The sequence below is a fragment of the Narcine bancroftii genome, chromosome 8, assembly GCF_036971445.1.
Source record: "Narcine bancroftii isolate sNarBan1 chromosome 8, sNarBan1.hap1, whole genome shotgun sequence".
NCBI classification, from domain to species: Eukaryota; Metazoa; Chordata; class Chondrichthyes; order Torpediniformes; family Narcinidae; genus Narcine; species Narcine bancroftii.
The window spans coordinates 49,483,280-49,508,021 of NC_091476.1; the positions used below are offsets into that span (position 1 = coordinate 49,483,280).

Genomic DNA, 24,742 nt, shown 5'->3' on the forward strand with positions numbered 1-24,742 from the left:
CACTTAAGGGTCAGCGCTGAAGTTAGTAACGTCAGCAACTACATCACTTATTTTCTTCCCTGCGGCCATCAGACACTTGTATGAGCCCCTCCGTAATTCTCTCATATCCCCTTGCTCTGTACGAATTGGTCTTTTCTTTCTTTGGAACTCTATTGTTTGTAATTCTTGTTCTACTTTAAACGGCTGAATGAATGTTACCTTTGCCCTGTGAGACTGATCACAGAAGAACCCTTCTCACTGGACCAGGTATAATGTGACAAATAAACTTCAACTTTTAGCTTTAATTGCATGCTTCTAAGCTATTTGTTTAATCCATTAATTTTAATGGATTAGAACTTGAAATAAGTGCAATGTTTTTACTAACTTGACAATTAAAATTTGTTGTTAATATGTTGTATCTTATATATAAGCAGATACACATTAGCTGTAAAGTTTTAAATATTTTGTTTAATTTTTCAGTCTTTTCATTATGCCTCACTGAGGTCAAAAACCAAGAAAAGACAGAAAGGTAAGACGCATATAAGTAAATTAATTAAAATCATCATTGATTATAATTAAAATTATAAACTGATTTATAAACTGGGGCATGGGGTACTGAACCAAGTATGGTGTGGTAAACCTTTATAACTTATTGCTTCAAGCTCAATGGGCTCATGATTGAAACATGGGTTACCACCTGTTTCCTTGTACAGGTGTTGCATAACCTGCCTTGTGCATTGCACTCAACCCCGGCATCTGCACACTTTCTTGTTTAACAGATACAGTAAAACCCCTGATATCCAGCACCTATGGGGATTGGTAGATACTGGATAAGTGAATTTCCCGGTGCTTGAGATTACGTGTTGTGTGATTGGTGAGCTACCAGCAAGGTGTGCCAATATTAAACTTAATTTTTTTTTTACCTATTTATTTTTTGTGATTATTTTGCCGGTTGCTTGAGGCTGCTGGTTTCTTGAATTCCGGATAACAGATACTGTATACTTGATTGGCTGCAAAGATGAAGAAATTGTCAGTGAACAGTCAGGTAAAGCTTGAGATTGTTCACCTTAATTCAGAGAAAATTAGGCGGACATTGAATAAATGTCCAAAATTACAAAGCCCAGCAAGTACCAACTAAAGGTAATTGGCAAAAGAGCCAGGAAGAGATTATCATGATCTTTTCAAGGGGGCACTGAATGTGAACATAAAAAGGGAAAGAAATTGTCAGGCTATAGGGAAAAAGTAAGAGGAGGATCGTGGTATTTAAAAATATTTAAAATTATGAGGGGGGATAGACAGATTAAATGTAGATAAGCTTTTTTCCATTGAGGGTAGGTGAGAAACAAACCAGAGGACAAGGGTTAAGAGTGAAAGAGGATAAATTTAGGGGGAACATGAGAGGGGAACCTCTTCACACACAGAGTGGTGGGAGTGTGGAATGAGCTACAAGCTGAGGTGGTGAATGTGGGCTCAATTTTAACATTTAAGAAGAATTTGGACAGGTACGTGGATGGGAGAGGTATGGAGGGCTATGGACTGGGTACAGGTCAGTAGGACTAAGCAAAAAAAAGGGTTCAGCACAGGCTGGAAGGGCTGAAGGGGCCTGTTTTTGTGCTGTAGTTTTCTATGGTTCTAGGAGTGGCTGAATTAGATAGTCCTTCCAAAGAGCCAGTGTTTATTGGTGTTTTGGTCTCCCCTCCTCTCATTTCTCCCAGCTTCCTACCCCTCCCCCATGACTCTACTATTCCAATTCTATCCTTAGTCTGAAAACCATTGCATGATACATCAAGTTCCAGAGGAAATTCTTCACAATCCATAGTATTGCATCCTTCAAGAGAAATTGTTGAAATTCAAGCTGTCATATTGCTGCATTACTTGAAATTGTTAGTTTTCTGTAACCTAACATTTAGTAATCTTACAGGCTTTCTAGCAATTTTTCTGCTGTTAGTTCATCATTTTTTCATGTAAGGTTTGTGTTAGGTGCAATTTGGGAATTGGAACAAATGAAATTATTACTTTTGAGCTTCGCTCTCTGTAGTCTAGCACAAATGGAATAACAAGAACAGAGTGAGATTGAAAGCCAACACAAAAACCTACTGCTTAAATCAGGTGTTCCTGACAGCATGAGTGAGCTTTCTTTCTCTGACTCCCTACAATGGTCCATTCGGTACAAAATTCCCACGGCTGGAGCCACAGCACCCAAAACCTAAGGCAGCCACAGATTATAGCATCGTAATCATTTGCTACATGTTGAGTATTCAATTGAATTTTTTTTCAGCAGAAAGTTATTTACCATTATGAAAATTTTGAAAGCAGCTCATTAGCCTGAATCCAAGGTCAAGCTAATTGAAGATCCTCAATGTTTTTGTGGAAAGAGTTCCAAATTTCCAAAGTTCTTTATAAGAAAAAATGCTTCCCTAATTTTGTATAGTTGAAGCTCCAGGTCCACTTCAGTCTCCTTTGCCATTGATTCTGCGACAGCAGAAAATTAAGCTTCCTCTCAAATTCTTTAGAAAGCCCTCAAACTCCCCATTTTCAAGAAAATCTAGAATGAAAAACTTACTGCCTGAGTAGCTCTATGGGTTAGGGGAGGGAAATGGATAGTCAACGTTTTGGATCAAAATACTGCTTCAGGGGAATCGATACTACAACATCTCCAAAAGCTGTGCATCCTGGCTGGGATGCCATAAATGATTAGTACAATTGAAACATGATTTGCTCTCCCCTATATTTCAGTGGTCTTCATGTAAATGCTGTCATCTATCTACCTGTCGACTACCCTTAATGATTTATGACACTGAAACTATTGGAAAAATTGGGAATAAAAATTATCATATTGAATTCCCTTTTATGCCAAAGGCAAAATTCTTCGTAACGTTGCGGATGTAAAAATGTTTATAAAAATCTAAGAAACATAATTGTCGTGTTTGAAACAATAGGTATTGGCATGAACTCAAAGTATGCAATGATGAAAATAGTACAGTGGTGAAATTGAAAGCTGAGCATGCTTCACTTTATTGCCAGCATTTTTGTGATTTTCAATGCTGAACAATTTTTTGAATTTGTAGATTTCAGGCAGTGACAAAAATTTTAAGCACAAGAATTGTTGTGGGTAGTTTTACCATTTATTCCTTCATTTTCTGAAATTATGCAGGAAAATATCTTGAAATAATAGTTATAATTTACCACCGTGGAGCAGGCCCAGCAAGCCTCAAATTGTGGAAGCCCCTGCTGGTGATATTAGTATCTAAAGTCGTTAGATATTCCTCCCCTACTATTTTAATGGATGAATTGACTGTTAAAATAAACCATTTATTTCTTTAATTTTAACTTAATTTAAATTGGACTAGTTTTACCAGTTTTCCATTTTTTTTTCTCATCTTATCACATCATGAGAGGAATTTGGGACAAATTCAAACATTGCCAGTACATTTGCCAGACTGATTCATGCCAATGTAAATGAATGAAACCGTTTCAATGCCAGCTTTCATCTCTAAATGTTCTGTGATGGGATATTTGGCATTGATCCTATCCACTGAAATTAAAGCACCTCAAAGTTAGATGGTACTGTTGCTCAATGATGCAGAACAAATGGTGATGTTAAAATATCTGCAACTGTTGCCTGCATTCCTTTCATATACAAGTTAACATTTGGTTGCTCCATCAGGTTCCCTCGCTGGTAGCAGCAGGAGACGAATTTCTTGCAAGGATTTAGGCCATGGGGATTGTGAAGGCTGGCTATGGAAGAAGAAAGATGCTAAAGGATACTTCACTCAAAAATGGAAGAAATACTGGTTTATCCTGAAGGAAGCATCCCTCTACTGGTACACAAACCAAAATGTAAGGGGCATCCTCCTTCCTCTGCTCTTCTTTTATTAGAGAATTTGAAAAAAGGATTCTTTATGCAAAGAGACCGAGAAAACAAAAACGTGCCGAATACAAATTTAACATTCAGAGGTGGCCTATATCTCAGCTCTCGATTCAACAGAAATGATAAAACACCAGTTACATGTGCACCAAGTACTTTGAAGTCTACTCTGAAAGAGGCTTTACAAGATTCTATTAGCCTTAATTCTCCCAAAGCTGAATTCTGAATGCTATCATTTGTGCCTTCTCTTGAATGAGTTTACTGTTCTCAATGGTGTTCAACAATTTATTGACCTCTATGTTGCACATTACTGATGAATACCTCCAAACTATGGGGTGCACAGCCTCTGTAAAGGCTGTCTATCATGAATGTTAAGTCAAGAGTGTGATGGAATATCCTTTGGACCAGCTGAGTGCAGCTCTAAAAATGTTTGTCGTCATCCAGCATAAAGCCATCTTTCAGATTGTAGCCCATCAACTGTGCCAAACATTCTCTGAAGCAAGATGTTTGGGTGTGTGCACTAGAGATACTCTCTGCAGCTACCTGACAGCACCTCACGAATCCATAACCTCCACCCCCAAAAAGGATGAGGGCATCAGGTGGATGGAAGCATCACTTCCTGCAGGTTCCCCTCCAAGACACACACCTTCCTGACTCAAACTGTTTCTCCACTGTCACGTGATCTAAATCCAGAACTCACCACCCAATGTCCCTGTGAGCATGCCTTGATCAGAAGCATTCCATCAGTTCCAAAGGCAACTCATCACCACCTTCTAATTGCAGTTATGGATAAATATTGGCCTTACAAAAATCTCCACATCCCAAAAGATGAACTAAAAATTCCCATTATGATTTATTGTAAGTATAAATGGTGTGCCATGAGGTAGAACAAATCATCAATCTGCCATTATACCTTGCTACTGCCGCACATCATCTGGAAACATTTGAGCTTCCAATTTTGTGGTAAATATGAACACATCAGCAAATATAAGAGTTTTTGTTGCCATTTAGTTCCGTCTATGTGACAATTTCTTCAACTGAAATAACATCGCTAGCTGCTGGAGCATTAGTAGAAGAGGCTCTTCAATGAGAAATGTTACAGTTTGCTGGAATTTTGGGCGGGAATTTGGAAGAGAAAGACTGGGGCACAAAAGAATTTGCCAGCGCAGAGTGAAAAATCAAAGAGTCTGCACAGAGAGTGAGAAACTAAGAGAAGTAGAATGATTTATAGGAGGGATTTGTCAACAATTAATGCAGTCACTGCTCTCAGCTTTCTAAAATAAAATGGTGACTATGAGCCCCAAAACTTGATTACTTTCAAAGCTCTGCAATTTCACTGTTGGCAGCTATAGCATGCTCAGTTCTCCAGTTATCTTGGCAGAAGCAGCTGTGTTTGCTCAGTAGTTCATACCTCATTAAAATGAATGTAAGAGCAAACACAATTAAATAACACCTCATTACAAAATTGTCTTGGTGTAAAGCACACCATTTTGACTGATGGTCTTTTTTCCTTAGTTTTATGCAATTATGAACCTCCCATGCAATGCACAAATGTGCCGGAGGAATTCAGCAGGCCGTACATTGATAGGAAGCAAAAGGTAGCTAACATTTCCTTAACAAAAGGCCCAGGCCAAGAACGCTTCTTGTGGATTGTACATGGCATGCTGCACATTTCTCCAACACATTTGTGTGTGGCATCGACCCCTGCATCTCCAGACTCTTTTCTTTAACAATGAAACTCCCGTGATTTTCAAGAGAAAAAACTTAGATCAAGATTGAGTTATATTGCTGAGTTCTGTGGTTTGACATTGTAAATAGCAGAATGGAAAAAGTTTCACATTCTTTTTACTTAGGTTCAGTAATTGCACTACCCATCACATCATAAAACCTGTTTACTTTAAACCAATGTTGTTCAGGGGAGGAAGACGAGTGCTACAGCAAGATGGAATGGCTGCCTGTGCTGGAATCTGATAAGATGAAAATGGTGATAAAAGAGAGACCAGATGAACTAAGGTGGTAAAAGCACAATGTTGAAGAAACTTTATCAAGTGTAACCTACATTTCAGGCTTGAGACCTTCATCAAATGGCTCAAGCCTGAAACATTGGTTATGTTTCTTTTTCTTTGTTATATAAAGTACCCTGTTGTACCCGCTGAGTTTCTCCAGCATTGTCTGCAAACTTTTGTGTTTTAATTCTATAACCAGGGTGGTGGTGATGCGCTGGAGTGTAGAGGACAGAGGAATCCAAAAGGAAGATGGAGGAAATAGACCCAAAGATGAGCGGGGATGAAAATTGGTGGGAGGCTCGGTGGGGGTGGATGAAAAGGGAGATTAAAAAACAGGGGAAAAGAAGAGCAGACTGGCTTTGTTTATCAATTAGTGGGAGCACAAGAGACCACAAATGTACAGTACTAAGATACAAATACCAAAATGAAAGGATACAAGTTTTCAAAGGCAAGATTTTAGGCATTATTCCAACATACTGTGGTTAACATTTGGTTACACAGTTTGTGCCAGGATTAGTACAATGCTATTCCAGCTCCAGCAACCCAGTCTGAATCCGCTGCTATCTCTAAGGAGCTTGTATGTACTCCTCATGTCCGCGTGGGTTTCCTCCGGGTTCTCCAGTTTCCTTCCATGTACCAAAGATGCACGGGGTTAGTGGGTTTATTAGTCACAAGGGTTTATTTGGGTAGTGCCGGCTCTTGGGCCAGAAGGCCTGGTCTTCTTGTGAATCTCAAAATGTGTATAGCTATTGGTGGATTTCACAGAAAATGTGGTTGTCAGGAATACATTGCCCATCTAAAATCAAGTTAATCACAATTCTGGCAGTATGAGATTTGTCACATCAGATTGGATGAATTGATAATATTTATGATTTAATGTGATTTGTTTTAACCATGTGAAATGGCCTGCCATCAAGGAGCTAACTTACACTAATTCCCATTTCTCATCAAAGCCTAAATAGAACAACAATTAACAAATTTTTCCACAAAATCAAGAACTTTATTTTATACATCAAAAGAATGTGACTTCATTAACAGGCTCTGTTTTTTTTTTAAAAAACCAGGATGAAAAGGCCGAAGGATTCATCAGCCTGCCAGAGTTTCGGATCGACCGGGCTATTGAATGCAGACGGAAATAGTAAGGGTTCATCTGAAAACAGAATCTATCAATTTATATTTAAAAAGTGAAAATCATGGGAATTAGTCACTCCATTTTGAACATCTAAAGATAAAGCTTCTTGAATGTGTTGAAATTGCCTGGACTTGTGACAATTTGAAACCGAAGGCCAGGATATCCCATCAGAATTAATAGTCAGAAAATCAATTGTATGATCTTGAGTGATTAGTAAATTTGGAAATGTCAAGAAAATTGGTGGAATTGGAGAAATGTAGAGGGTTGTCTAAGGATACAACTGGAATGTTGAGTGTAGTGGTGGAAGGTGAAAGTTAATCCGGATGCTGTGAGGTAAAGTAATTTGGGAAATCAAATACTAGTTGGTTGTATCAAGTAAATGGTAGAAACCTTAGGGGCATTAATACACAGAGAGACCTTGGGGTGTTTGTCCATAGCTTGCTGAAAATAGAGAAGGAGGTGGATAGAGTGGTAAAGAACTCATTTGTTATGCTAGCCTTCGTAGCTCAAGGCTTTGAGTGTAGGAGTTGGGAAGTCAAGCTGCAGTTCTACGAAACCTTGGTTAGGACACATCTGGAGTATTGTGTGCAGTTCTGGTCACCATAGGAAGGAAGAAGAAGCAAAAGTCAGAGTACAAAAGAGATTCACCAGGATGTTGCCTGAAATGGAGAACTATTGTTGCAAGGAGAGTGAATACCATCAATTCATTCTCACTGGAACATTGTAGCCCTTTAGCAGGTTTATAACATGAAGAGAGGCTTAGCTCAGTGTCTTAATCCCAAGGCAGGGGTATCGAGTACCAGAGGCCACAGATTTAAGGCAAGAGAGAAGAATTTTAAGGCAGATCTGAGGGACAGGTTTTCCACACAGATTGTGGTGGTTATCAGGAAAGAGCTGCCAAAAGAGGTAGTCGAGACAACATTTTTAAGGCATTGCATTTGGGCAGGTACTTAGATTGTAAAGACTTGGAGGATTGGTTTGTAAAGACAAATGAGATTGGCAAAGAAAGACATCATGTTTGGCATGGCTGTGGCAGATCAAAAGTGTGTGGGTGTGCGTGTCAGAAATGAACTCAAAGTCGGAGACTTCGAGTTTCACTTCAAGGAGAGCTTGCAGTAGCCTAAACCACCATCAGAACTCTAAATTTCAGCAAGTTCAAGTTCATGTTTCTACAGTAGAATACAGACAAGCTGGCCTGATTGTTCTTAAATTCCTCATGATCCTGGTGAATCTCTCAAAAGGAAGTGGCTTATGAATGTTTTCAATTAGTCCTTCGTCTTACTTTACAGTGTTTTAATCCGATTGACTCAATCAGTCTTATCAGGACCCAGGATCAATCAGATTTCAGATATCAGATTTATTGTCAGAGTACCTACATGACATCATGTACAACCCAGAGATTCTCTTTTCCTGCAGGTGAGGCAGGATTACCACTTATTGGTAGTGCAAAAGAAAATGTCCCGTAGAAGCAAATAAAAAAAATGTTACAAACTGACTGCAATACAAAGAATAAGAAAAACAATAAAAGTGCACAAGTTAGAATCCTTCAACGAGTCGATGGTGGAGGGGGAGCAGCTGGTCCTGAACCTGCACCTGCACCTCTTTCCTCTAGCTCTATACCTTTGATGGTAGCAGCAAGAACAGAGCATGTGCTGGGTGGTTTAGATGTTTGATGATTGCTGCAGCTCTCTGATGACAGCATTCCCTGTAGATCCTCTCAATAGTGGGGATGGTTTTGTCTTTGATGTCCTTGGCTGTGTCCATTACCTTTTGCAGGGCTTGACGCTCAAGGGTATTGGTGATCCTATACCAGACCATGATGTAGCCAGTTTCCACCACACATCCGTAGAAATTTGCCAGAGTTTCCAATGTTATAGAAATCCTGAGGAAGTAGAGGCACCAAAGTGCCTTCTTCATGATGCCATTAGTGTGTTGGGTCCAGGAAAGATCCTCCGAGATAATGTCTCCTAAGAACTTAAATTTGCTTACCCTTTCCATCTCTGATCCCCCACTGATCACTGGATCATACACGTCTGGTTTTCCCTTCCTGAAGTCAACAATTAGCTGCTTAGTTTTGGTGACATTGAGTGCAAGGTTGTTGCTGGTACACCATTAGCCAAGTTTTCAATCTCCCTTCTGTATGCTGACCAATCACCCCTTTTTATACAATCCACCACTGTCCTATCATCGGCAAATTTGTAGATGGTGTTGTCGTACTGAGCCACACAGATTCTTAACTTCCTCTTAAGACCTCAGGCAGTCCAGATCAGAAGCAGCACTTCCAAGACCATCACACTGAGCACGGGGGCCCCCTAGGGCTGCAGCTTAGTCCACTGCTGTTCACTCATGACTGTGCAGAAAAACACAGCTCAAACCACATCATCAAGTTCAATGACGACATGACTGTGGTGGGCCTGATTAGTAAGAATGATGAGTCAGCGTTCAGAGATAAGGTACAGTTGCTAATGGACTGGTGCAGGGCCAGCAACCTGAACAATAATAAAACAAAAGAGATGGTTGTTGACTTCAGGAGGGCCCAGTGGGATCACTCTCCATCGATGGCTTTACCATTGAAGTCGTCAAGAGTTTAAAGTTCCTTGGTTTGCACTTGGCGGAGAATCTCACCTGGTCCCTTAACTCCAGCTCCATAGCCAAGAAAGTCCAGCAGAGCCTCTAATTCCTGCAAAAGCTGAGGAAAGTTCACCTCTCACCCTCCATCCTCACTACATTCTACAGAGGAGGCATCAAGAGCATCCTGAGCAATTGTATCACCGCCTGGTTTGGAAGCTGTACGACCTCAGACTGTAAGACCCTGCAGAGGATAATGAACTCAGCAGAAAAGATCATTGGGGGCTTCTCTTCCTACCATGAAGGACATCGACAACACTCGATGTAGGTGAAAGACAATAAACATTGTGAAGGACTCCACTCACCCCTCATGTAAACGGTTCTCCATTCTGCCATCTGGTAGGAGGTGTCATAGCATTTGGGCCTTTACGTCCAGATTGGGCAACAGTATTTTTCCCCAAGCCATCAGGTTCCTGAATTCCCAGAACATTTGTGGATAGTGTACCATAGACCTTTACTGTACACGTTTTAATATTTCAATGTGTTTAATTTCTATTCTAACATATTCTCATATTTATGTAAATATGTTCCGTGGTCCTTGAGAAATGCGATCTCGTCTTTACTGTGGTATGAACGATAAATAAAGGTGACTTGACTTGACACAGTCATAAATGTAAAGTGAGTAGAGCAGAGGGCTAATCAGTTATTTAACGTGCTGAACAGTGTCTGAGTTACTGTAGGCCCTTCAGGTCATTTTTATTGGAACTCTTGGCTCCCTGCTCTCAGCTTGCATCCTTAGTTTTAAATTGAGTTTGCCTGTAAAAGTCAAATATATCATCTTGCACCTTTGTTAACCTTTTCTTCCCTGAATTTGTGTGTGTGTGTGAGCACTCACCATTCGATTCCATGATTCAGTATAGGGTACATATACTTGCCACTGTTGTGACATCACACCTCTATGCTTATCTGCGAATTTGTGAAGAGCAAAGATTACTGTATTTTGATTTTCTTGTTTAGCTAAAGGTCAAATAATGGAGAAATCATTCACATTTCTAAAAAAAGGGACAGATCTTGACTTTGTGCGATGAATACATTGATAATTGTTGAAAAAAAATAGGAAATGCCAGAAATACTCAGTTGGTCAGGCAGCATCTTTGGAAAGAAAAACAAAATTAACACTTCTGCTCTTTGACATTAAATTGATTCTCTTTGCACACTTGCTGCCTCACCTGCTGAGCACTTCCAGTATTTTCTATTTTTGTTTCAGATTCCTCCCTCCAGAGGTTTGAGGTGATTATTGAATGGATGAAAGTAGATTCACAATCTGCTTAACTTATCTTGTAAATGACATGACTCGACATAAACTTGGGGATAGAAATGGAGCAGACTGGAAATAGTTTTACACAAAGTAAAGAACTGCCATCAAAACCAAAGCACTTCCATTGATATTTACATGCTAAAAATAAATACTTTTCTGGTGTGTGTTGTGTAACTGTCATATTTTGTTTTCCTAAAGTGCCTTCAAAGCTTGCCATCCGAAAATTAAGAGCTTCTACTTTGCGACTGACTGCTTGGAAGAAATGAACAGGTAAAAAAATCTCCATTCTGATAGATAATATTCAAGAATTTGAACAGTAATTTTACATTTAAACAGCAGTGTGTTGTAGATCACCAGTGTATTCATGGTTTCATTGCACATACATTGTAGATCATGAAAAGTAATTGGCAGCTACACCATGATCAGTCTCAAAGATTGAATCAGAGACTTTGCAAAATGATTCCACTTATCGGTTGGAGATTAAAAGCAAAACATGCAGGTTTCCGCTGATGTTCATTTATTAAGAATGTGCTGTAACCTAACATTTGATGTTTTATTTATGTGTTGGGTGTCTAGCTGTGCAGATGTAACGTGTTTCGTTTTGAATTAGGTCTCTGCGGTTTGGTTCAAATGTGACAGGAGGTTCGCTCCCCTCTATACAGGGTGTTCAGAAAATTTTATCTTGCTGCAGTGTACAAGAGGAATGGATATGAAAATGTGTATTGAATAAATGATGAAAAGTCAAATTTCATCAAACTCTGATAAAACTGCATGATATACATTGTTTTCATTTTTGTATCACTTAGACCCTTAACATTTGCTTCAACAATTTACTTTCCTGAGCAAGTTAATGTTGAAAAGGGCATCAAACCCTGAGAGAAGGGGGTCTAAAGATAGCTATGTCCCAAGTCCTGATTGAATGTATCTAAGGGTACTGAAAGAAATGGTGGAGGTTAGACTGGATCCACTTGCAGTAACTTGGCACAATTCTCTGGACTCTGGGCAGGTCCCAGCATATTGGAAGAAAGCAAATGTTATTCCACTGTTTAAGAAAGCATGAAGGCAAAAGGCAGGTAACTTGATGCCAGTTAGCTGAATGTAGCTAGGAAATGCATGAAACTTTCATTAAGGACAAAATAGTGAGTTGTCTGGCTAGAAATTGTTCCATCAAGCAAATTGACAGGATAAAATGAGTGCAGTAGATAGAAGGGAGAACACAAAAGAGCTGGAGACTCTCGGCAGATCACACGGTATCCATAGGAAGTAAAGACAAATGATGTTTCAGGCCTGAACCCTTTATTCAGAAGTGCCAAAAAGCAGGCAGATGTCTAATGGAGGGGGTGGGGGGTGAAGGGGGAGGGACAGAGGAAAGAGGTGGATTTCAAGAAGGGTTTTGAGTTCCAAGTTCAGCCTATTCAAAATCTCTGTCGTGGCTGGTTATTGTATTTCTCCTGAAATGGGGGTGGGGGGGTGGGGGGGGAGAAGAACTCTGCGGTAACCTGGAAGAAGCACATTTCTTCAGAAAGACACTTCAATTGCTGATTGAAGGAAGTCAGTTTAGAAAATGGCTGAGGGGTACCGATTATCGGAACCAGGATGTAAGGGCATGCCGAGGTTTGTTGGAGGTTTGGATCTGGAGCTCCAGTTACTAATGGCTTGGGCTAGACTTGGATTTCCAGAAGGCATTTGATCAAGTGCCACAGAAAAGACTTATCTATAAGATAAGGATGCATGAAATTAGGTGTGATATATTAGAATGGTTAGAGGATTGGTTAACCAATAGAAGGCAGGGTTGGAATAAACGAGTGTTTCTATCCTTGGCAATCACGTGCGCAAAGTGCTGCAGGGGTCGGTGCTGAATTCACAATATGCATTAATGTTTTGGAAGGGGAAAACTGAGTGCAACCTATCTCAGTTTACTGAAGACACTAAATTCAGTGGAAAAGCAAATTGTGCAAAGAGTCTGCATGGAGATGTAGATAGGTTAGAGTGATTGGACCAGCATCTGGTTGATACAGTGCAATACTGGTAATCTACTTTGGAAGGAAAAATAGAAGGTCAGATTTTTATTTATAAGTGAAAGATCTGGGAGTGCTTGTGCATGAAACACAAAAGGTTGGTTTTCAGGTGCAACAGGTCATCAAGGAGGCAAATTGAGTGTTGGTTTCATTGCTGGATGATAGCAGGGAAGGTTCTGCTGTCACTGTACAGGATAGTGGTGAGGTCACACCTGAAGTATTGTATGCAGTTCTGGTCTCCTTGCTTGAAAAAGGATACACTGGCTTTGGAAGCAGCGCAAAGGTTCATCAGACTGATTCTGGAGATAAGGGTATTAGCCTATGGGGAGAGATGGAGTCATCTGGAACCATACTCACTGGAATTCAGAATGAGCAGGATTTTGATAGAAGTGTAAAGTGATGAAAGAGAGAGATGGGAAATATGGTAGGTGAGACCAGATTGAAGTTAGGGTTCATCTTGGAAGGAGTGATCACAGATTCTCATACAAATGGAGAGTACAGTAATTGGGTCTACAACCAGTATATTATGCCTCAACAAGGGAAGCTACAAGGGGATAAGGAAGGAGTTGGCCAGGGTAGACTGGAAACATAGTCTGTGGAGGGATGTTTGAGCAACAATAGAAGAGATTTTTCATGGGGCTCAACATAAGTATATTCCAGTTAAAAGCAAGCACATTAAGGGTAGGGACAGACTAAGGAAATAAAGGAAGCCTCATGCATTCAAATTCATCAAGAGCAGCATAAAACTAGAAGACAGGGAAAACTTTAAAAAGTAACAAAAAAATCACAAAGTGAGCAATGAAGAGAGGGAAAGTAGATTATGAAAAAAGATAAGAACAATATACAAAAACAGACTAATTGTTTTTTATAATTACATAAAGCGCAAAAGGGTGGCTAAAGTGAAGGTCAAGTCCTTGGAGGATGAGAAGGGGGAATTGATATTGGATAATGAGGAAATGACTGTTTGGTGTCAGTCTTCACAATGGAGGACACATCCATCATGCAAAGACAGATGTTATGGATGTGATGGGTGGTGAAGACTTGGATGTAATAGCTATCACTAAAGTGGTAATACTGAGCAAACTTAAGCCTCTAAAGGTTGTAAGTCCCCTGGTCCTGATGGAATACATCCCAGGGGACTGAACAAAATGGCAGAAGTTATGGTAGAGGCCTTGGTGATAATTTACCAATATTCTCTGCACTCTGACAGATTGGAAGATAGTTTAAAAAAAGGATGTAGCTAAAAGGCAAAAACCATAGGTTAGTTAGTTTAACATCTGTAGTTGGGAAAATGCCTGAAACTATCATTAAAGAAGAAATAGTGAAGCATCTCGAGTGAAATGGATCCATCAGGTAGATGCAGGATGGATTCAGCAAAGGCGGGTCATACTTGATGAACTTACTGGAGTATTTTGAGGATAAAGGGGAACAGATGGATGTTGTTTACTTGGATTTCCAGGAGATGGTTGATAAGGTTCCACATAAAAGCCTTATACTGAAGATGAGGGTGCATAGAGTTGGGTGTGATGTAATAGTATGGAAGATCAGATTATTTATTTAAATGGAAAGAATTTGCAACATGCTGCTGTCAGACATGGAAGTGTTTGTGCATGAATTGCAAAATGTTGGTTTGTAAGTGAAGCAGCCTATCAAGAAGGCAAATGGAATGTTGGCCTTCATTACTCGGGGATTGAATGTAGGGGCAGGGTAGTTATGCTGCAAGGTACTGCTGAGGCTGCATCTGGAGTAGTGCATACAGTTCTGGTATCCTTTTTTGAGGAAGGGTGTTCTGGCTTTAGAGGTGGTGTAGAGGAGGTTCACCAGATTGATTCGAAAGATGAGGGGGTTAGCATATGGGGAGAAATTGAGGCATCTAGGACTGTAATTTAGAAGAATGAGAGTGAATCTTATAGAAATGTATATAATTATGAAAGTTAAGATAGAGGTAGGTAAGTTGTCTCCATTGGTGAGGGAGAGCAAAACTAGGGGACACAGCCTCAAGATCCAGGGTAGTAGATTTAGGACACAGATGAGGATAATCTGCTTTTCCCAAGGCATGGTGAATCTGTCCATTGGAAATTAAGGGATATGGTAGGTGGAGATGAGGCTATTATCAACAGATCAACCATGACCTCATTGAATGGCGGAGAAGACTCAATATGCCAGATGCCCTACTCTTGCACCGATTTCTTTCGTTCTAATAATGTTCTCTGACCAGCCCAGTTGATGTTGTGTAGGATTGTATGGTTCATTTCCTAACTTTCAACATCTGCTGAAGCAAGAAATACAAATCTGGTGTCTCATCATCACCTTCACACTGCGAGTCACTCATCCTTTGTAAAACATGCCCAGTGAAGTGTGTCAAGTGCTTGTGACCTGTAAGGGAAGTTTGAATACATACAGTCATGTGGTTCAATTCAGTTTGCTGCATTGAAGGATTTTTTTGTAATATATTTTATTTATGATTTTCTAAACATTTATCAGCATTACTGTTAACAACATCAATATTAATTACAATTTACAATTATCAATTTTTTTCAAGATTATTCTGTAGAATTCAAGCTTTTTCTATCCCCTTCCCTCCCCTCCTTATACCCTCAACATTTAACACTTACCACTCAACCAACCACACTTATCCACAACATTCAGGACGTTCACAACAAAGGTATGAAACATATATTGGGGGTTTATGGGTTTGTCACATTACAGCAGCCAGTGCTCAAGCTGTTTTCTTTCGCTTGCCTTTTCCTTATTGGAATGGGGTGCAAACCCCCCCCCCCAATTCCACTCCCCCCGCCAATTGAGGGGTAGACGGGGAAGGTAGGGCGGCGAGGCATGATGGTTCACACTATAATTGTGCTCCTATGGAATTTAAGTATGGTTGCCAAATTTTAAAGAAAGTGCTATACTTCTTTCTTAAGTTGTAAGTAATTTTCTCCAGGGGAACACAGCTTTGAATTTCTATGTTCCAGTGAGCTATGCTCAAGCAGAAGTCTGACTTCCAAGTAACTGCTATGCACTCCTGGCCACAGCCAATGGCATCATTACAAGCATTGAAGGATATCTTGATTGCAAAATTGATGTGAATGTTACTCAAAATTTACAACTAGTTTAAGATCATTCTCGCATGAGACCAGGTATGGTGAGAAGGGTTCTTCAGCAAATGGTTTAGACCCATGAACTGCAATGCCAGATCCAGCTCCAACAGAGTCATCAAGTTTGCAAGATGGCACAACAGTAGTTGATCTCATCAGCAATAACAATGAGTCACACTGCAGAGAACAGATGGAAAATCTCATGGGATGGTGCAAGAATAACAGGCTAATTTTCAACATCAGCAAGACAAAGGATATGATTGTGGACGACCACCCTCCACTACACATGAGCAGCATGGTTGTGGAAAGAATAGAGAGCACCAAGTTTCTGGGTGTTCATTTAGGAAGTGACCAATCCTGGGCACATAACATCTCCTCACTTGTTAAGAAGGTGCAACAGTGACTGCACTGAGCATTGTCAACTTTCTGCTGGAGCTCCACCAAGACCATCCTGGCTGGCTGCATCACATTGTAGTACAGATACTGTCGAGCATCGGATCAGAGAATTACTGTGGTCCCTCTTCCCCATATTGATGGGATTTACTGTGATTGTTGTTTAAAGAGGGCTCGCAAAACCAGGGAGGACACCTACCACTATGCACACAGCATCTTCCAGCCCTTCATGTCAGGAAAGAGATACAGAAGTATTAGAGACAGAACCACCAGGCTGAAGAACACCTTCTTTCCCCAGGCAGTGAAACTGCTGAACGACTGCTAAAACAACTCTCTGTTACCCTACTATTTATTAAGAATATTTATTTTATGTATGTATTGTGTATATGTATCATTTGTCTGCATGTGTGTTATGTCTTATTGTGTGTTTTGCACTGTTCTGCACTGTGGGTCAGAGAACGCTGTTTCATTGCATTGTACTTGTATAATCAGATGACAAATAAATTTGAACTTGAAGTCAGTTCTAACATTCATACAGCCGTACAACTTAGCAGAACAATGGCACAGTTACAATGAAAATGATCAATGAACAAGGGAAACATGAGAGCAGTATTGTGAGGCTCCTTCAGGAGCCTGAGGCTGTAGGGAAGAAATTGCCTGTTGGTGTGTGATTTCACATTCTTGAACTTTCTCCACATTTGGAGGGAAGAGATTGTATCAGAGTGGGATGAGTCCTTCAGTACGTTGGCTGTCTTGATTTTCGGCCTGCATCTATGGTGCTGCCAGCGAATTTGAAGATGGACTTGGAACAGTATTTGGCTTCAGAGAGAGTAGAGGGAGTATCTCAGAGGGCTGAGTGCACATCCATGCAGAGTGCCAGTGTAGAGTATGATTTTAAATTTAGACATACAGCATGGTAACAGCCCTTTTCAGCCCACAAGTCCATGCCACCCAATTTACACCTAATTAACCTACACTCCTGGTATGTTGTGAATGGTGGGAGGAAATTGGAGACCTTGGGAAAAATCCACAGAGACATAGGGAGAATGTACAAACTCCTTACAGACAGCACAGGATTCGAACCCCTGTCCCGATCACTAGCGCTGTAATGGCATTGTGCTAACCACTAGGCCAACTGTGCTGACACAGCACATAACAATCACATATTTACATAATGATATAATATAAATGAAATATGTACATATATTTCAGAATAATTTACTTGTTTTATTAATGAAACCCAAGGTTACTGGATACCATTCATCAGTCTCTCAGCCTGCAGGAAGAAGTTTTTTCTCAGCCTGGCAGTCCTGATATTTTGCTCCTGTGTCTCCTTCCTGAAGGTAGTAGGTCAAATATACTTTGTGATGGATGGTAGGGATCCTCAATAGTTCTTTGAGCCCTATTTAAGAATTGCTCCTGTTGAATGTCATCAATAGAAGAAAGGAAGACCCCAGTGATCTTCTTGGATGTTTTAATGAACCTCTGTATTGATTGTCTCTCACTTCTCTTTAATCTCTGTCCTGTCCTTGAGGGTGGTCATCCACGGTCTCCTACTATATGATTCCCATTGTGACCATCATGCTGTCATGTCTGCTTGGACTCCCTGGGACTGCTAATGTGCATCCGGCTTGTCTCAGTGCCCTGTTCATATTGATCTGCATAAACTCATCAAGTACTGACAGATCAATAAACATGCCACACAGGCAGCATGCAGAGAAATGACTTCACTGAATGACAAAATTTAAAAGAAAATGAGGATATCTTAGGGTGAGATCATTGACAAAATTTGTTGCCATTCCATTCCTGGCTGTAAATTAAGACATGAAACCATCCAACATCTTTCATAGCCACTTTTTCTTGGAATTACCCTTCATATTGCAAGTTTTTAAATTGACCCACAAAATTATGATCATCTCAGAAACTTCTCATCAAAGCCACATTTAAAGACTGAAGGAAGCTTCATAGTGGAATACTTATTTTTTGTTTCTACATAATTTGCTCTCTTCCCTTCTCTTCTGTCTTTAAGATGTCAGCTCTTTATCATGTTGTAGATGAATAGAACATATCTAATTGAATATCGGAAAACCTGAAGTCTTGGACCTAGATTCACACTCAAGGTACCATCCACCTGTCTGCATGATGGGATGGAGGTAGAGAGGGTCAGAATCTTCAAGTTCCTGGGAGACCATACTCCAAAAGACCTTTCTTTTAGTCAGCACATCAAGACAATTGTGGAGAAGGTGCACCAACACCTTTACTTTCTCTGGAGTCTGAGGAGATTTGGCATGTCATCGGATAAGCTATCAAACTTCTTCATGTCTACTCTGGAACGTATACTGACTGGTTGCATCATAGCTTAGTTTGGTCATTCAAGTGCCCAGAAACACTAAAGGCAGCAAACATAGAAAGGATCCTCACAGGTTCTTTCCTCCCATCTACTGCAGACGTCTATGTGAGGCACTACCTCAAGAAGGCAGCCAACATCATCAAGAACCTCCTGGTCACCCTCTCTTCTCACTGCTACCTTCAGGAAAAAGGTACTGAAGCCTGAAATCCAGAAAAACAAACATGTAAGCTCAGTCTCTTGGCAGCTAGGGGACATTTATACGACGATCAATAGGAGCACCCGTGGACTTTGCACGATCACTTTTAACCATTTAAGTGTCTTGATCTTAGTTGTAATCTTCAGAGATTGATAAATTGGGCCGATGCTGACAGCAAATGACTGCACATTAGCAAATATTTTACAAGTACATTGTCCTTAATAATATAATATAATGCACTCAGTCTGCAATTTCTCTCTCAAACTTACTGCACACATAATGACTACATTAATGTTCATATTTCCACTATGCATATGTAGAATTAATTTTAATAAAGTATCATTGGATTCATTTCTGGAGAGAAAATAGAAATCCCAGTCTATGAAGAGAATATTGCTGCACTGGTGTCCTAGAGAATAAGTTGCTTATTTAGAAATTTCTTTAGCAGACTTTAATGTTTACAAGCATGACCATGCATAATTAAATATGAAGTGTTTCAACCAGTTAATTTTTTTTATCTAAGCTCTAATTTTCTATAATGAAAGTGCACTTTATACCCAAAGTTAGTCTGAAAGCAGAATGTTTGATAGAACCAAAAGAATAATGATAAACATTATCAGATGTTTGAAGGCAGCCATTTTTGATCAATAATGCATTGCACTAGCTCCAATTAGTTCCACACAATCTTATTTTCTTTTCAAGTATTCATCCAAATTTGTCTTGAAAGTTATCTTTGAATCTTTTTCCATCACTCTTTATGAAATGTTTAGTAACAGATCACAGGAAATGTTTAATACAGATGATACAAAGATTGGAAGTGTTGGGGACAGCAAAGAAGGGTTTCAAATCTTGCAGAGGGATCTGGTCCAGCTGGAAAAATGGGCTGATAAATGTCAGATGGAATTTAATGCAGACAAGTGTGAGATGTTGCATTTTGGAAGGACAAACCAAGAAAGGACATACATGGTAAATGGTAGGGCACTGAGGAGTACAGTAAAACCGAGAGATCCAGGAATTCAGATACATAATTCTATGAAAGTGGTATCACAGGTGGATAGGGTACTGAGGAGAGGTTTTGGTACATTGGCCTTCATAAATCAAAATATTGAGTATAGGAGTTGGGATGTTATAGTAAAGTTGTATAAGGCATTGATGAAGCCAAATTTGGAGTCTTGTGTACAGTTTTAGACTTCTAACTACAGAAAAGATATCAATAAATTTGAAAAATTGCAGAGAAGATTTACTAAGATTATGCTGGATTTGAGGAATTAAGTTACAGGGAAAGGTTAAACAGATGAGGACTTTGTTCCGTGGAGCAGAGAAGAATGAGGGGAGATTTGATAAAGGTATACTAAATTATGATGGGTATAGATAGAATAAATGCAAATAGGCTTTTTCCACTGAGGTAAGGCAAAACACAAACCAGAGGACATAGGTTAAGGATGAAAAAGGAGTAGAGGGAGTATTAGGAGTAATTTATTTAATCAGGGAGTGGTGGGAGTATGGAACAACCTTTGGCTGAAGCGGTGAATGCAGGCTCAATTTTAACATTTAAGGATGGATACATGGATGGGAGGGGTATGAAGGGAAATGGACTAGGCAGAATAAGAGTTTGGCACAGACTAGAAGTGCCATAGGGCCTGTTTCTGTACTGTAATGTTGAATGGTTCTATATTATAACATTTTCTCACAATATATTTGGAATGATTTCCAGCTATTTTAGTCTGTGATCTCTGGTTTTCAATCCTTCAGTCACAGGATGCAGGCACTCACACTCATATATCAGAATTTTTATTCCATTTCAAATCAACAGAATTGAACTATCAAATAATCATAAAATAAAGAGGAGAAGACCATCGAGCCCATGATGCCTGTGCCATTACTTTAATAGAGCAATTGATTAAGCCCACCTGCTCTTTCCCCATTACTGTGGTTTTTTCAAGTATTGGCCAGATTTTCCATTGAGTGTTATGTTGGAATCCACTTCCAGCATTCTTTCAGCCTTTACTTTCTATATTACAATAAATTGCTTTAAAAAGAAGTTTCTTCGCTTCACTTCTGGGTTTTTATATAGTAAATCTTCTTGAATTTATGGCCTCCTGTTCCAGAGCACTCCACTACTGCAGTTTAACCATGCTACAACTTCCAAAACCATTTGTGATTTGAACCAGTATCAAATCTCCTCGAGCCTTTCTGCTTGAAGAAAACAACCCCACCTCATCTCCACACATAACCCATTTCGACATCACCTGCTAAATGTCCAGAGACCTTTTCTTAGGCTTTTATTTCCTTCTTAAACCTCAGAATTGAGAAGAACAATTCACGCAATGGCCATCGGATGTTTTATAAAGATTGCGTTTATGATCTCCTTGCTCTTTTCACTCTATTGATCTCAGAATAAAGCAGAGGATCTCAATGCCCCTATTCACATTCTTCATATTTTTCTGCCTTTTCCTCGATATTCTCCTCTTCATTTTTCCTACCATTAAACTACATCTGCCCATTTCAATCATGATTTTGGCTCCTTCTTTACTGAGAGCTCTTTGGGCTCAGTTTTGAGATTTAATTTTATTGCAAACATTGAAATTAGGTCCAGATCTTTCAGCCAATGGTGACCGCTTTGCAGAAAACATGCATTTAGCCCATAGGAGCAACTTGTGCTTTCAATTGCCTTTCACTCCCATTCTGACCATCCTGCTCTTAGAAACTCTCGACAAAACCTTCTGAATGGGAAGGGAAGGTTGAGAACCACTAGACCCAATTGATACTGAAATATTTTGCTTGAGAAAAATTGTCATTTCCTTTGGAGTTCTGAAACCGTGCACATAACGAGTCAATTAGGTACAATTAAAACAGTGGTTTTCAAACATTTTCTTTCCACCCACATACCCCCTTAAGCAATCTCTTACTTATCACAGAGAACCTATGGTATAGGGAATACTTAAAGTGGTGTGTGAGTGGAAAGAAAAAGGTTGAGAACCACTGTCTTACAGCATACCAAATTACTTTCAATTGGTAGATGTTTGTGAATTCTGTAAGGATCAATTCTCTTACAGTAGATGGGATAATGGAATTCAATCCTTGCAGAATTCACAAATCACCACCAAAACATTTATAACGGAAAAAGTGTTGGGGGTGGGGAGGGGAGGGTTGCATTGTGGAGGTACCAGATTAAGGTTTAGAACAAGAGCTGTCCCCATAGCCACCAAAAAGGCAGGCATAACTGGGCTCCATGCGAGAGCTTAGGATGACAGCTTTGATTTGTGAGAGGAGTCAACACAGAAGTTGTTCCACCAACATGAAAAGTTGGTTGCTTTTCTCAGCCAATGACAATTCACCCTTACAGAATACACAAATCACAATTGTTAAAAAATTAAGACTGAATAATAACTTTCTCTTTTAGAATTTATGTAAAAAAACTGAACAAAAGAAGTAATCATAAAATATATGCAAAGAACTGATCTCATTTACCAAGGACGACGATTGCAAGCTGGCAGTTCACAATGGATGGACTTAATTGGAAACTGATAGGGCTCTCTCATCCACTGTCAGTGGATAAAACTGTCAGTTTTAAAACAACAACCTTTTCCTCCTGATTACCATATAATCAGAATAATTCCCCCAACCCCCCAAACCCCTCAAATCCCTGCAGAGGGTTTGAAGAACTAGTTATGCAAGTAGAAACAAATTTTGCCTTTGGCTTCACGATTACTTGAGGATAGTCACCATCTTAGACCGATGAGAATGGCGACCAGAAGTTCTTCAACTGCTTCTTCCACATTTACACCAGCTGTCCTCAAAAACTAATTGAACCTGCATCCCAAGCAATTAAGAGAAAGTAGATGAGTGCACTATTGTAGGACCAGAAGGTGGGAAGGCAACAGTGGTTTCATTGGGGATCATGTTTGAAAAAGGAAGTGAAGGTGTGCTTGATCAGCAGCTGTAGAGCTAAGGGAAAAGGTTAGGAAGCTGAGGTTTTGAAATTCCAAAGCAATGTGAATTGTGAGGGGTGTTTTTCAAGACGGAAGTGAGATTAAATTAGTTCCTATAGGTGAAGAGTGATCCAAAAGAGGAATTGGAGAAGCTTCAATCTATTGACAGAGGCGGAGGTAAAATGAGAAATGTTAAAATCTATAGAGGAGCGTGAATATGGGTGCTAGAGTTTATACAGTGGCCTCCATAATGTTTGGGACAAAGACATTTTTTTTCCTTTATTTGCCTTTTTTTTCCAGAGTTTTAAATATGAAATCAAACAATTCACATGTGATTAAAGTACACATTAGATATGTTATTAAAGGTTATTTATATACATTTTGATTTGACTATGTAGAAATTATAATACCCTTTATAGATAGTGCCCCATTTTAGGGCACCATTATATTTGGAACACAGCAATGGTATGTATATTTGGCTTCACAGGTGTTTGTGATTACTCAGGCATATTTAATTGCTTCATTGATACAGGTATAAGAGAGCTAGACTTTCTCAGCTTTTGATCATCTTTGGAGTCTGTAGTTGCCATTTTTTCACATGAGAACCAGAGATGTGCCAGTAAAAAACAAAGCAGCCTTTATGAGGCTGAAAAACAAGAATAAAACACTGAGAGGCATCACTCATACTTTAGAATCACCAAAAGCATTAAGAAGAAAGAGCATACTGGTGAGCTCAGTAATTACCAAGGGACGGCTAGACCAAGGAAGACCACCTCTGCTGATGACACAAGAATTCTCATATTAATGAAGGAAATACCCCCCAACTGCCTGCCTGACAGATCAGAACCACTCCTCAGGAGACAGGTATGGATGTGTCAATGACTGCTGTCTGCGGAAGACCATGAACAGAAATACAGAGGCCATGCTGCAAGATGCAAATCACTATTTAGCCACAGAAACAGGATGGACAGATTACAGTTTGCCAAGAGGTATTTAAGAGAGCCTGCAGAATTCTGGAAAAAAAGGTCTTGTGGACAGATGAGACCAAAATTAACCTGTATCAGAGTGATGGCAAGAGCAAAGTGTGGAAGTGTAAAGCAACTGCCCAGGATCCAAAGCATACCACCTCATCTGTGAAATATGGTGGTGCATGTGTTATGGTCAGGGCATGTCTGGCTGCCACAGATATTAGTGCACTTCATTGATGATGTAACTGCTGATGGCAGTAGCGGAATGAAATTCGAGGAGTATAGAAACATCTTATCTTAAGTTTGAGCAATTGCCTCCAAACTCATTGGATGGTGCTTCATCCTACAGCAAGACAACGATCCCAAACATACTGCTAAAGCATCAAAGGAGTGTTTCAAAGCTAAAAACTAGAAATTTCTTGAATGGCAAGTCATTCACCTGATCTAAATCCAATTGAGCATGCCTTCCATATCCTGAAGAGAAAACATAAGGGAACAAGGCCCCTGAAACAAGCAGGAGCTGAAGTCGGCTGCAATGGAGACCTGGCGGAGCATCACCAGAGAAGATACTCAACACCTGGTGATGACTATGAATCACAGACTTCAAAATGTCATTGTGTGCAAGGGATATGCAAAAAACTACTAAACATAACTGCTTTAATATACATACCATTGCTGAGTCCCAAATCCCATGGTGTTCTGAAATAAGGGGTCTTTGTATAAAAAGTGTTGTAATTTCCACATGGTCAAACCAAAATGTTTACAAATAACCTTGAATAAAATCTGGAATGTATTCTTCAGTCACATGTAAATTGCTTGATTACAAATTTAAAACTGTGGAGCACAGAGGCAAATAAAGGAAAAAAATGTGTCTTTGTCCCCAAACATTATGGATAGCACTGTATAGAGGTAAGGTTTT

At 39.7% G+C, this 24,742-nt stretch overlaps 1 protein-coding gene across 1 annotated transcript in view; it reads left to right on the forward strand.

The window, feature by feature from the left end:
- LOC138740666 (connector enhancer of kinase suppressor of ras 2) overlaps positions 1-24,742 on the forward strand; it is a 763,661-nt gene that overhangs the window by 650,236 nt on the left and 88,683 nt on the right. Inside the window, exons 15-18 of the mRNA XM_069893653.1 lie at positions 460-508; positions 3,647-3,819; positions 6,918-6,991; positions 11,070-11,141. Coding sequence (XP_069749754.1) covers positions 460-508; positions 3,647-3,819; positions 6,918-6,991; positions 11,070-11,141 — 368 coding nt within the window. The remainder of the gene's footprint in view (positions 1-459; positions 509-3,646; positions 3,820-6,917; positions 6,992-11,069; positions 11,142-24,742) is intronic.